Source organism: Ranitomeya variabilis, chromosome 1 (genome assembly GCF_051348905.1).
Source record: "Ranitomeya variabilis isolate aRanVar5 chromosome 1, aRanVar5.hap1, whole genome shotgun sequence".
In the NCBI taxonomy this organism is placed as follows: Eukaryota; Metazoa; Chordata; class Amphibia; order Anura; family Dendrobatidae; genus Ranitomeya; species Ranitomeya variabilis.
Genome location: NC_135232.1, coordinates 16,263,326 through 16,277,910, shown reverse-complemented (window position 1 = coordinate 16,277,910; position 14,585 = coordinate 16,263,326). Strand labels below are relative to the sequence as shown.

The following is a 14,585-nucleotide window of genomic DNA, read 5'->3' as shown; positions in this document are numbered from 1 at the left end:
AGAGGGGAAGAAGACGGACGAATATGTCCTTTTTCCAGAGACTCCTTGATATATGAACGCATAGCGGTATGTTCAGGTACCGACAGATTAAACAGTCTTCCCTTAGGAAATTTACTGCCTGGGATCAAATCTATAGCACAGTCACAGTCCCTATGAGGAGGCAGTGCACTGGACTCAGACTCACTGAAGACATCCTGATAATCAGACAAATACTCCGGAACTTCCGAAGGCGTAGAAGAAGCAATAGACACAGGCAGGGAATCCTCATGAATACCACGACAGCCCCAACTTGAGACTGACATAGCCTTCCAGTCCAGGACTGGATTATGGGTCTGTAACCATGGCAGCCCTAAAACGACCAAATCATGCATTTTATGTAAAACCAGGAAACGTATCACCTCGCGGTGTTCAGGAGTCATGCACATGGTAACCTGAGTCCAATACTGCGGTTTATTTGCTGCCAATGGTGTAGCATCAATACCCCTAAGAGGAATAGGATTTTCTAATGGTTCAAGAGTAAATCCACAGCGCTTAGCAAATGAGAGATCCATGAGACTCAGGGCAGCACCTGAATCTACAAACGCCATGACAGGATAAGATGACAGTGAGCAAATCAAAGTTACAGACAGAATAAATTTAGGTTGCAAATTACCAACGGTGACAGGACTAACAACCTTAGCTATACGTTTAGAGCATGCTGAGATAACATGTGTAGAATCACCACAGTAGTAGCACAAGCCATTCCGGCGTCTATGAATTTTCCGCTCATTTCTAGTCAGGATTCTATCACATTGCATTAAATCAGGTGTCTGTTCAGACAACACCATGAGGGAATTTGCGGTTTTGCGCTCCCGCAACCGCCGGTCAATTTGAATAGCCAGTGCCATAGTATCATTCAGACCTGTGGGAATGGGAAAACCCACCATAACATTCTTAATGGCTTCAGAAAGGCCATTTCTAAAATTAGCGGCCAGTGCACACTCGTTCCAATGTGTCAGCACGGACCATTTCCGAAATTTTTGGCAATACACTTCAGCCTCGTCCTGCCCCTGAGACATAGACAGCAAGGCCTTTTCTGCCTGAATCTCAAGATTGGGTTCCTCATAAAGTAAACCGAGCGCCAGAAAAAACGCATCAAGATCAGCCAATGCCGGATCTCCTGGCGCCAGCGAAAAAGCCCAATCCTGAGGGTCGCCCCGTAAGAACGAAATAACAATTTTTACTTGCTGAGCAGAATCTCCTGATGAACAGGGTCTCAGGGACAAAAACAATTTACAATTATTCACGAAATTCCTAAACTTAAACCTGTCTCCGGAAAACAGTTCAGGAATCGGTATTTTAGGTTCTGACCTAGGATTTCTGATAACATAGTCTTGTATGCCCTGCACACGAGTAGCCAGCTGGTCCACACTTGTAATCAAGGTCTGGACATTCATGTCTGCAGCAAGCATAGCCACTCTGAGGTAAAGGGGAAGAAGAAAAAAAAAAACTCAGAATCTTCTTTCTTATAATCCCTCTTCTGCAATGCATTAAATATTTAATACTGGCCTGGCAAACTGTTATGACCCCAATGGCGAGGGTCTCAGAGGAACGTGGAAGTCTGCAGAATACAAAAATCCAGCTCATAGGGCAGTGGTAACTGGGTTGACCATATATCTACTCCTAACGCCAACACTAGAAGTAGCCGGGGATCATTCCTACGTTGATTCTAGATGACACGCGCCAGCCGGAGAATCTAGCTACCCCTAGTAGAGGAAAACAAAGACCTTTCTTGCCTCCAGAGAAGGGGACCCCAAAGCTGGATAGAAGCCCCCCACAAATAATGACGGTGAGGTAAGAGGAAATGACAAACACAGAAATGAACCAGGTTTAGCACAGAGAGGCCCGCTTACTGATAGCAGAATAAAGAAAGGTAACTTATATGGTCAACAAAAACCCTATCAAAATCCACACTTGAAATTCAAGAACCCCCGAACCGTCTAACGGTCCGGGGGGAGAACACCAGCCCCCTAGAGCTTCCAGCAAAGGTCAGGATATAGATTTGGAACAAGCTGGACAAAAATACAAAACCAAAACAAATAGCAAAAAGCAAAAGGCAGACTTAGCTGATATAACTGGAACCAGGATCAGTAGACAAGAGCACAGCAGACTAGCTCTGATAACTACGTTGCCAGGCATTGAACTGAAGGTCCAGGGAGCTTATATAGCAACACCCCTAACTAACGACCCAGGTGCGGATAAAAGGAATGACAGAAAAACCAGAGTCAAAAAGCTAGTAACCACTAGAGGGAGCAAAAAGCAAATTCACAACAGGGGGCTTTTCTATATCTTTGGGGTCATTTCTCTGAGGCAAGTGAGGACTTTACTTTCCCTCTAGGAATAGTCAGTTTCTCAGGCCGTGAAGAGACGTCTAGGATTTCCAGGTAACGTTCCACGGCTACCTATAGTTGTGTGCGGATAGGATCAGGTTGCGGTCAATCCAGTTACCACTTCCCCAGAGCTAGTCGTCAGTTTAGTTACTTAGCTAGTCAGACTTGCGATCCTTGACACTAGGATCATAACAGAAGGCCACCTTAGCACGGTCAGATGGGTACTGCTGGGGTAGAAGCTCGAAGTGAAGGCGGCACTGGTTCAAAAAACCCCGACACAATTTGGGGTCACCGCTATACCTAGAGGGCTTTCCCAAACGAGGAGGGGGAAGAGGTACAGGATCACGGTGAGAGACTGAAGCAGCGGCCGTAGATTGTAGAGAGAGTAGACGGTCATCAACGGACGCCATATAGGTGAGGATATGGGACTGGGTATCTCGCTGCTGCGCAAGCTCCTGCTGGAGCCCTGCCAGCAGTGGAGCGTTACTAGGGTCAGAAGTCTGCAGGGCTGTCAACCGGGAGTCCATTGACTTCATGACAGACATGATCCGGGTCCGATTTTCCAGTAAGAACAACAACTCTTTCTGAGTTGCTGCAGAGGCACCAGCGGGGTCCATAGCCTGATTATACTGTGACGTCCGAGGAGACGGACAGAGAGTGGACCCTATGGGTCACGGTACTGACGCACCCGAGGGCGAGCGAACCCGGGGAGCTACCCCTATACAGGGACAGTTGGGAGCAGGCCAGAGGGGGTCGAGTACCGCAACAGCTGATGCCAAGAGGGGCGGCTCTAGGAGAGGCAGGGTAGAAGAAAACAACAGAACAGGTGGGAAGGAGGAACGGAGAACAGAAGGCAGGGCTAGGGAATGGAAGGAGGGAAAGAGAAAACATGGGAATAAGCCTGCGAGGGCAGACCAGACAGGTACGGCTAGGAGACCGAACCAGAAGGACCTGAGCAAGGCACTAACTGCACAATAATAATCAGGCGCCTCCATTATGGAGGAGCCGCCTGATATAGCCAGAAGAAGCATCTGATTGGACGACACGGAGGCGCGGAAGGGGTTAAGAAGAGCAGGGAGCGCGCGCCCGCGTCCTAAGGTGCATGTGCGGGGCAGACACAGGACGGGGGAGAGAGGAAGCGCGGACACCACGCCAGAATCCCCGGGCAGCAGGAGGAGGAACCGGCGCGGCGCTGAGAGCGGCGATTGCCGCGAGAAGAGCCAGCAGGAGCAGGGGCTGCAGCGACAGGAAAAGCGGGTATGACAATGGCACTGTGGCTAACCTCCCTAGATGTGGATGGAAAAGAAAAATTGACAAGACATTTCAACGCAAGATTGTGCGGATGTTGGATAAAGAACCTCGACTAACATCCAAACAAGTTCAAGCTGCCCTGCAGTCCGAGGGTACAACAGTGTCAACCCGTACTATCCGTCGGCGTCTGAATGAAAAGGGACTGTATGGTAGGAGACCCAGGAAGACCCCACTTCTTACCCCGAGACATAAAAAAGCCAGGCTGGAGTTTGCCAAAACTGACCTGAAAAAGCCTAAAACGTTTTGGAAGAATGTTCTCTGGTCAGGTGAGACAAAAGTAGAGCCTTTTGGGCAAAGACATCAACACAGTTTACAGGAGAAAAAAAGAGGCATTAAAAGAAAAGAACACGGTCCCTACAGTCAAACATGGCGGAGGTTCCCTGATGTTTTGGGGTTGTTTTGCTGCCTCTGGCACTGGACTGCTTGACCGTGTGCATGGCATTATGAAGTCTGAAGACTACCAACAAATTTTGCAGCATAATGTAGGGCCCAGTGTGAGAAAGCTGGGTCTCCCTCAGAGGTCATGGGTCTTCCAGCAGGACAATGACCCAAAACACACTTCAAAAAAACACTAGAAAATGGTTTGAGAGAAAGCACTGGAGACTTCTAAGGTGGCCAGCAATGAGTCCAGACCTGAATCCCATAGAACACCTGTGGAGAGATCTAAAAATGGCAGTTTGGAGAAGGCACCCTTCAAATATCAGGGACCTGGAGCAGTTTGCCAAAGAAGAATGGTCTAAAATTCCAGCAGAGCATTGTAAGAAACTCATTGATGGTTACCGGAAGCGGTTGGTCGCAGTTATTTTGGCTAAAGGTTGTGCAACCAAGTTTAAGGCTGAGGGTGCCAATACTTTTGTCTGGCCCATTTTTAAAGTTTTGTGTGAAATGATCAATGTTTTGCTTTTTGCTTCATTCTCTTTTGTGTTTTTTCATTTAAGACAAATTAAATGAAGATAATAATACCAAAGAATTTGTGTTTGCAATCATTTTCAGGAAGAAACTGAGTATTATCTGACAGAATTGCAAGGGTGTCAATACTTTTGACCATGACTGTATGTCCCGTGGGGCATTGCATAGCTTATAACTCTCCGTATTAATAATTGCCGCTCTCCTCAAAAAGAAACATTACCCCCTATAGAGAGGAGTGCGCGGTGATCCGACCTTCTCCTCTAGTACGGAAAGTTCTGGCTTCTACACCTGCAGAACGAGTGGTGAATAGACGCGGAGGCCGGAGAACGGCTGGAAAGCCTCCATGTCAGACTGACGGGTGATCGGCTCCACCACGTCCCATCTTTATGTCAGGACAGCGACTCGTGTTTCCAGGTCTGAGGGACAGTCCGGTGCCGATATTTATCCAGAACTTTGTGCACAGAACGGAGAAAGTGATTTGTCATAAAGAAGAAGAGAGAATGAAGGAGAAGACCAAGGAAGGTGACCCAAGTGTCAGCCAAGAGGGAGGAGCCGGACACCGACTGATGACGACATTGAGCCTGCACCGATTCTGAGGGACGGACGAGCGACAGCGGATTAGGGGGAGAATAATCAGTAAATTAACCCCGACTCTGCTGAGTAACAATCCATGACAGACTTAGGGACAGAAAGAACTCACAGGAGAGAACGGACAGAAGGATGGGACAACTGCAGAGAAAATGTGACCGATGCTCTAAGGAAGGAGAAAGATGCTGAAAGAAGCCGCCGAGGACGAAGACTCAAGAATGATGAAGACGTGACGACAGCGGAGAAACCGCGACTCACAGATCAGAAGGAAATAATCAGGGAAATGAAAGCTGTTGTCAGACGGAGAAAATGTAGAGAAAACCAGAGCAAGTCTGGAGAAAACTCATCTATTATAGGACGACGCCGGAGAGACGTCATCACATCCACCGGAGCCAACAAGGAGCCTCGCTTCTCACCTCGTGGTGTAAGAGGCCGGAGCTCCTCCATCATCACGTCCTGGTACCGATCCTGGTGTCCTTCTAGATACTCCCACTCCTCCATGGAGAGATAGACAGCGACGTCCTGACACCTTATAGGAACCTGACAACAGCGACACCGTCATCACCCAGAATCCTCCAGTGCCATCCTGTATAATGTCCCAACAGTCACCTCTCCGCTCATCACCCAGAATCCTCCAGTGCCGTCCTGTATAATGTCCCAGCAGTCACCTCTCCGATCATCACCCAGAATCCTCCAGTGCTGTCCCATAAAATGTTCCAGCAGTCACCTCTCCGGTCATCACCCAGAATCCTTCAGTGCTGTATAACGTCCCAGCAGTCACCTCTCCACTCATCACCCAGAATCCTCCAGTCCTGTATAATGTCCCAGCAGTCACCTCTCCACTCATCACCCAGAATCCTCCAGTGCTGTATAATGTCCCAGCAGTCACCTCTCCAGTCATCACCCAGAACCCTCCAGTGCTGTATAATGTCCCAGCAGTCACCTCTCCAGTCATCACCCAGAACCCTCCAGTGCTGTATAATGTTCCAGCAGTTACCTCTCCACTCATCACCCAGAATCCTCCAGTGCCGTCCTGTATAATGTCCCAGCAGTCACCTCTCCGCTCATCACCCAGAATCCTCCAGTCCTGTATAATGTCCCAGCAGTCATCTCTCCTCTCATCACCCAGAATCCTCCAGTCCCATCCTGTATAATGTCCCAGCAGTCACCTCTCCGGTCATCACCCAGAATCCTCCAGTCCTGTATAATGTCCCAGCAGTCACCTCTCCGTTCATCACCCAGAATCCTCCAGTGCTGTATAATGTCCCAGCAGTCACCTCTCCGCTCATCTCCCAGAATCCTCCAGTGCCGTCCTGTATAATGTCCCAGCAGTCACCTCTCCTCTCATCACCCAGAATCCTCCAGTCCCATCCTGTATAATGTCCCAGCAGTCACCTCTCCGTTCATCACCCAGAATCCTCCAGTCCTGTATAATTTCCCAGCAGTCACCTCTCCGCTCATCACCCAGAATCCTCCAGTCCTGTATAATGTCCCAGCAGTCACCTCTCCGCTCATCACCCAGAATCCTCCAGTGCTGCATAATATCTCAGCAGTCACCTCTCCGCTCATCACCCAGAATCCTCCAGTGCCGTCCTGTATAATGTCCCAGCAGTCACCTCTCCTCTCATCACCCAGAATCCTCCAGTCCCATCCTGTATAATGTCCCAGCAGTCACCTCTCCGTTCATCACCCAGAATCCTCCAGTCCTGTATAATGTCCCAGCAGTCACCTCTCCGCTCATCACCCAGAATCCTCCAGTCCTGTATAATGTCCCAGCAGTCACCTCTCCACTCATCACCCAGAATCCTCCAGTGCTGTATAATGTCCCAGCAGTCACCTCTCCGCTCATCACCCAGAATCCTCCAGTCCTGTATAATGTCCCAGCAGTCACCTCTCCGCTCATCACCCAGAATCCTCCAGTGCTATATAATGCCCCAGCAGTCACCTCTCCGCTCATCATCCAGAATCCTCCAGTGCTGTATAATGTCCCAGCAGTCACCTCTCCGCTCATCACCCAGAATCCTCCAGTGCTGTATGTCCCAGCAGTCACCTCTCCGCTCATCCCCCAGAATCCTCCAGTCCTGTATAATATCTCAGCAGTCACCTCTCCGCTCATCACCCAGAATCCTCCAGTCCTGTATATCTCAGCAGTCACCTCTCCGCTCATCACCCAGAATCCTCCAGTCCTGTATAATGTCCCAGCAGTCACCTCTCCGCTCATCACCCAGAATCCTCCAGTGCTGTATAATGTCCCAGCAGTCATCTCTCCGCTCATCACCCAGAATCCTCCAGTGCTGCATAATGTCCCAGCTGTCACCTCTCCGCTCATCACCCAGAATCCTCCAGTCCTGTATAATGTCCCAGCAGTCACCTCTCCGCTCAGCAGCTCAATCATCTTGTTGCTGAGCTCCAGGATCTTTTTGTTCCTCTCATGTAGCAGGGAGTGCGGGGGAGGCTCTGTGATGGGGCCCGGGCTCCGCCCTCCTGACTCCTGGAGATGGATGATGGGAGTCACACCGCCCCCCGGGGTCTTCCTCACTATTGTGTAATCCTGTGTATGGAGAGAGACACTTAGGAAGAAGATTCCTTCCCGACTCCAGATCTGACAATCAGTAGAAATCCCGGGATCAATAACCGTCTCCAGTAATCTGGGGCCATAACCGGGAATATTATCCCCCTCCGGACAGACATCCCGGCCCCTCTACAGCTCTTATAGGGAATCCCCATGACAACTCCTCCGGGCAGAGAGCTCCACACAATCACTGCTCTTACAGGAAAGAATCCTTCTCTCTATTCTGGATTTCCTCCTCCCGATGTCGGACTTGTCACAGAACACAATAAAGCTGATAGAAATGTAGAGGAGTTACCTCTCCGCTCAGCAGGGAGACGATCTCCAGGGCCAAGTGGAATAATCTTCTGGTGGTCTCATCCCTGTCCTCGTCCATCCTCGGGGTCATTCAGGAGGAGGAGGGATGAGCACTGGATCAGCTGGAGGGATCTCGTCCTGCCGGCGTCTTCATGATGGAGGAGAAGATGGAAATCACAGGGGACGAGAGAACGACAATCACTAAATTCTGCCAAATATCAACATTTATCAGGAGGAAAAGCCACAAAACTCCACCGCGGCCTCCTCCGCCGATCTGACCGCTCATTATCAGCCTCGTAGGAGGAGGACGGTCACCGTGGTAACTACACCACCAGCAGTGGACGGTCACCATGGTAACTACACCCCCAGCAGAGGATATCACCATGGTAACTACACCGCCAGAGGAGGACGGTCACCGTGGTAACTACATCACTAGCAGAGGACGGTCACCATGGTAACTACACCGCCAGAGGAGGACGGTCACCGTGGTAACTACACCTCCAGCGGGGCCGTGAGATGAGGAGCAGACGCTGCACATCCCCCATACAATGCTGCCCGTCCCCAACACTGAGGAGCCGCAGTCACATGGAGCAGGAGCCTCCACAGGAACAGCTCTGATCTCACCCCACACTCTCCTCTCACAGATTTACCACAAGCACCAAAACTCCACCAAACCCTCCTGTAATCTCACCGGAATGGCGGGAAATCTGCTGCTGGCTGACACCAGAGAACACGAGCTGCACACAACCAGGACGGAGCTGCTGCACTGAGAGCTGAAGGACCTGTGGTGACGTCACCGTCATGTGATCAGGGGGCGGGGCTCAGGAGAGAAGAGGTGAAGGCAGATGATCCAGTCATGTGACCATGATGACGTCACCACAGCTCCTCCCTCTCTGGTTCTGGCTCCTCCTCCGCTGTAGACGGTCAGTGCTGAGGTGATTACATCGGAGGTTCTGGAGTGAGGACGTCAGATGATCCCTCCGCTCAGGACCTGGCTGGTGATTGGCCGCCTTGTCTGCTGTGTTGTTAACAGAATCGGTGTTCTCAAGACAAACATACTGATAAGAGCTGTGATGGAGCACAAAGTCGCTGACTCCGTCACTTACCTCAGCAGCCACGGGATCATTAAAAAAAAATGGTCTTGTAGTAAATCTTTTTCTCCATCCAGGGTAATATCAGTAATAGATCCCATCTGGTTCATGGGGACAACAAGGGCCTGTGTGACCTCAACTGCCAGGACTGAATGTCAGCCCGAGTCCGTACCTGCCTCCATGTACACAGCTCAGCACTGAGGCGTCTGCGCTCCTCATACACACTCCGTTCTGGTCCGCTCTTCTGGATTTTTATTGCTCTTTTTCTGGACATTCTCAAGGGGTTAATGGCGCAGACGTCTCCGGTCTTACGGGAAGGGGTTAATGGCGCAGACGTCTCCGGTCTTACGGGAAGGGGTTAATGGCGCAGACGTCTCCGGTCAGACGGGAAGAGGTTAATGGCGCAGACGTCACCGGTCAGACGGGAAGGGGTTAATGGGGCAGACGTCACCGGTCTGGAAGGTTCTTTACTCTGTTCTGTATTTTATGTAACTGGGTAAATTCTTTGTTTTCCTGATTTATAAATCTCCCGTTCTTATTGTTGCTGTCACCAGGACGAGGCTGAAGTCGGTTTTTCATTCGTCGGTCTCTCTTTCGTCGGTCTCTCTTTCGTCGGTCTCTCATTCGTCGGTCTCTCTTTCGTCGGTCTCTCTTTCGTCGGTCTCTCTTTCGTCGGTCTCTCTTTCGTCGGTCTCTCTTTCGTCGGTTTCTCATTCGTCGGTTTCTCTTTCGTCGGCTTCTCTTTCGTCGGTTTCTCTTTCGTCAGTCTCTCATTCGTCGGTCTCTCTTTCGTCGGTCTCTCTTTCGTCGGTCTCTCTTTCGTCGGTTTCTCATTCGTCGGTTTCTCTTTCGTCGGTTTCTCTTTCGTCGGTTTCTCTTTCGTCGGTTTCTCTTTCGTCGGTCTCTCTTTCGTCGGTCTCTCTTTCGTCGGTCTCTCATTCGTCGGTTTCTCTTTCGTCGGTCTCTCTTTCGTCGGTTTCTCATTCGTCAGTTTCTCTTTCGTCGGCTTCTCTTTCGTCGGCTTCTCTTTCGTCGGTTTTTCATTCGTCAGTTTCTTATTCGTCGGTTTCTTATTCGTCAGTTTCTCATTCGTCGGTTTCTCATTCGTCGGTTTCTCATTCGTCGGTTTCTCATTCGTCGGTTTCTCTTTCGTCGGCTTCTCTTTCGTCGGTTTTTCATTCGTCGGTTTCTTATTCGGTGATTTTGTCTTTTCTGTTTTTTATAGGTTTAACAACAAACAATAATCCTCACAATAATAACACACACTGCAGCGAGGAGCCGGAGGGGAAGACACTGAACAGCTACAAAAACTATAAAACTGGCACAACACTGGGCATCAAAGTGGACACTAATGAAAGGGATAAATGACTTTGGGCCACTGATCTCACTCTAATAATACAGAGATAGTGATGCCCTGCCTCAAATCCAGGTCCCTCCAGCCTGGCCCAAATGGGTTCTGGGCATCAGAACTGGCATCAAAGTGGGCAAACAGCCAGTTTTGGCCATTTGAATATGTAACTGGGGTTTTTAATGGGTTACATGACATCTGTGCATTCTTACTGTGAGATCAGTGGCCCAAAGACATTTAGCCCCTTAAAAGTTACTTATTCAAATCTGTGAAATGGGCTGTTTGCCCACTTTGATGCCAATTCTGATGCCCAGAACCCAGGCTGGAGGAACCTGGATTTGATGCAGAGCATCACTATCTGTGTATTCTTAGAGTGAGATCAGTGGCCCAAAGTCATTTAAACCGACTGCCCACTTTGATGCCAGTTCTGATGCCCAGAACGCATTTCGGCCAGGCTGCAGTGACCTGGGTTTGATGTGGGGCGCCCTGTTCTATATGTCTGCACTGTGAGTTCAGTGGCCCAAAGTCATTTAACCCTTTCATTAACGCCCTTTGATGCCCATTTTTGTGCCAGCTTTATAATTTTTGTAGCTGTTAAGTGTATTCACATCATCAGCACTCTCGCTGTATTGTATGTTATTATTATGATGATTTTTTTTTTTGTTAACCCCTTAGTGACAGAGCCAATTTGGTACTTAATGACCGAGCCAATTTTTACAATTCTGACCACTGTCACCTTAAGAGGTTATAACTCTGGAACGCTTTATCGGATCCCGCTGATTCTGAGATTATTTTTTCGTGACATATTGTACTTCAAGTTAGTGGTAACATTTCTTCGATATTACTTGCGATTATTTATGAAAAAAACGGAAATATGGCGAAAATTTTTAAAATTTTGCAATTTTCAAACTTTGTATTTTTATGCCCTTAAATCAGAGAGATATGTCACGAAAAATAGTTAATAAATAACATTTCCCACATGTCCACTTTACATCAGCACAATTTTGGAAATAATTTTTTTTTTTGTTAGGTAGTTATAAGGGTTAAAAGTTGACCAGCAACTTCTCATTTTTACAACACCATGTTTTTTTTAGGGACCACATCACCTTTGAAGTCATTTTGAGGGGTCTATATGATAGAAAATAACCAAGTGTGACACCATTCTAAAAACTGCACCCCTCAAGCTGCACAAAACCACATTCAAGAAGTTTATTAACCCTTTACGTACTTCACAGGAACTGAAACAATGTGGAAGAAAAAAATGAACATTTAACTTTTTTTTGCAAACATTTTACTTCAGAACCATTTTTTTAAATTTTCACAAGTGTAAAAACAGAAATTTAACCACAAATTTTGTTGTGCAATTTCTCCTGAGTATGCCGATACCCCATATGTGGAGGTAAACCACTACTGTTTGGGCGCACCGCAGAGCTTGGAAGTGAAGGAGCACCGTTTGACTGTTTCAATGCAGAATTGGCTGGAATTGAGATCGGACGCCATGTCGCGTTTGGAGAGCCCCTAATGTGCCTAAACAGTGGAAACCCCCCACAAGTGACACCATTTTGGAAACTAGACCCCTTAAGGAACTTATCTAGATGTGTGGTGAGCACTTTGAACCCCCAAGTGCTTCACAGAAGTTTATAACGTAGAGCCGTGAAAATACAAAATTGCATTTTTTCTACAAAAATGATCTTTTTGCCCCCAAATTTTTATTTTCACAAGGGTAACAGGAGAAATTAGACCACAAAAGTTGTTGTGCAATTTCTCCTGAGTACGTCGATACCCCATATGTGGGGGTAAACCACTGTTTGGGCGCACCACAGAGCTTGGAAGAGAAGGAGTGTCGTTTTACTTTTTCAATGTAGAATTGGCTGGAATTGAGATCGGACGCCATGTCACGTTTGGAGAGCCGCTGATGTGCCTAAACAGTGGAAACCCCCCACAAATGACACCATTTTGGAAACTAGACCCCTTAGGGAACTTATCTAGATGTGTGGTGAGCACTTTAAACCCCCAGGTGCTTCACAGAAGTTTATAACGTAGAGCCGTGAAAATGAAAAAATCGCATTTTTTCTACAAAAATGATCTTTTTGCCTCCAAATTTTTATTTTACCAAGGGTAACAGGAGAAAATGGACCCCAGAAGTTGTTGTACAATTTGTCCTGAGTACGCCGACACCCCATATGTGGGGGTAAACCACTGTTTGGGCGCATGGCTGAGCTCAGAAGCAAAGGAGCGCCATTTGACTTTTCAATGCAAAATTGACTGGAATTGAGATCGGACGCCATGTCGCGTTTGGAGAGCCCCTGATGTGCCTAAACAGTAGAAACCCCCCAAAAGTGACCCCATTTTGGAAACTATACCCCCCATGGAACTTATCTAGATGTGTAGTGAGAACTTTGAATGCCCAAGTGCATCACAGAAGTTTATAATGCAGTGTCGTGAAAATAAAAAATATATTTTTTTTAACAAAAAAGATTTTTTAGCCCCCAAGTTTTTATTTTCACAAGTGTAACAAGAAGAAATTGGACCCCAAAAGTTGTTGTGCAATTTGTCCTGAGTATGCTGGTACCCCATATATGGGGGTAAACCACTGTTTGGGCGCATGGCTGAGCTCGGAAGGGAAGGAGCGCCCTTTTGGAATGCAGACTTTGATAGAATTGTCTGCTGGCGTTATGTTGCGTTTGCAGACCCCTAATGTACCTAAACAGTAGAAACCCCCAACAAGTGACCCCATTTTGGAAAACAGACCCCCCAAGGAACTTATCTAGATATGTGGTGAGAACTTTGAATGCCCAAGTGCTTCACTGAAGTTTATAATGCAGAGTAGTGAAAATAAAAAATATATTTTTTTCCCACAAAAAAGATTTTTAGCCCCCAAGTTTTTATTTTCACAAGGGTAGCAGGAGAAATTGGACCCCAAAAGTTGTTGTCCAATTTATCCCGAGTACGCTGATGCCCCATATGTGGGGGTAAACTACTGTTTGGGTGCACGGCAGAGCTCAGAAGGGAGGGAGCACCATTTGACTTTTTTAGCGCAAAATTGGCTGTCGTGTTTGGAGACCCCCTGATGTACCTAAACAGTGGAAACCCCCCAATTCTTACTCCAACCCTAACTCCAACACACCCCTAACCCTAATCTCTACCCGCTCCATAATCCTAATCACAACCCTAACGATAATCACAACCCTAACCCCAAAACAGCCCTAATCTCAACCCTAACCATAACCCTAATCAAAACCCTAAATCCAACACACCCCTAACCCTAATCTCAAACCTAACCTCAAACCTAACCCTAATCCCAACCCTAACCTTAACCCTAATCCCAACCCTAACCCTAATCCCAAACGTAACCCTAATCCCAACCCTAATCCCAAACGTAACCCTAATACCAACCCTAATTCAAACCCTAACCCTAATCCCAACTCTAACCCTAACTTTAGCCCCAACCCTAACCCTAATTTTAGCCCCAACCCTAGCCCTAACCCTAACTTTAGCCCCAATCCTAACCCTAAATTTAACACTAACCCTAGCCCTAACTTTAGCCCCAACCCTAACCCTAAGGCTACTTTCTCACTTGCGTCGTGTGGCATCCGTCACAATCTGTCGTTTTGGACAAAAAACGGATCCTGCAAATGTGCCCACAGGATGCCTTTTTTGCCCATAGACTTGTATTACCGACGGATGGCCACACGTCGCGTCCATCGTGCACTGGATCCGTTGTGTTTTGGCGGACCGTCGTTACAAAAAAAGTTCAATGTAACCTTTTTTTTGTACGTCGCGTCCGCCATTTCCGCACATGCGTGGCCGTAACTCTGCCCCCTCCTCCCCAGGACATAGACTGGGCAGCGGATGCGTTGAAAAACTGCATCCACTGCCCACGTTGTGCACAATTTTCACAACGTGCGTCGGTACGTCGGGCTGACGCATTGCGACCGCCCCGTACCGACGCAAGTGTGAAAGAAGCCTAAGGCTACTTTCACACTAGCGTCGTACTCGGCCCATCGCAGTGTGTCGGGCCGACGTACCGACGCTAGCGTAAGCGCCGCACAACGGGTGCAACGGATGCTGTTTTTTCAACGCATCCGCTGCCCCATTGTGAG

General features: G+C 48.1%; 1 protein-coding gene across 4 annotated transcripts in view; it reads right to left on the bottom strand.

The window, feature by feature from the left end:
- Positions 1-8,935, bottom strand: part of LOC143793549 (uncharacterized) — a 40,684-nt gene extending 31,749 nt beyond the window's left edge. The window contains exons 1-4 of one of the 4 annotated variants that reach the window (XM_077280617.1): positions 8,537-8,855; positions 8,045-8,400; positions 7,549-7,728; positions 5,594-5,717 (exon numbers count right to left, since the gene is read on the bottom strand). In XM_077280617.1, the coding sequence (XP_077136732.1) occupies positions 5,594-5,717; positions 7,549-7,728; positions 8,045-8,134 (394 nt within the window). In that variant the 5' untranslated portion in view covers positions 8,135-8,400; positions 8,537-8,855. Of the gene's footprint in view, positions 1-5,593; positions 5,718-7,548; positions 7,729-8,044; positions 8,401-8,536 lie in introns of all 4 variants that reach the window. The other 3 variants (XM_077280616.1, XM_077280618.1, XM_077280619.1) reach the window with 3 other exon arrangements.
- Positions 8,936-14,585: the final 5,650 nt, after the last annotated feature.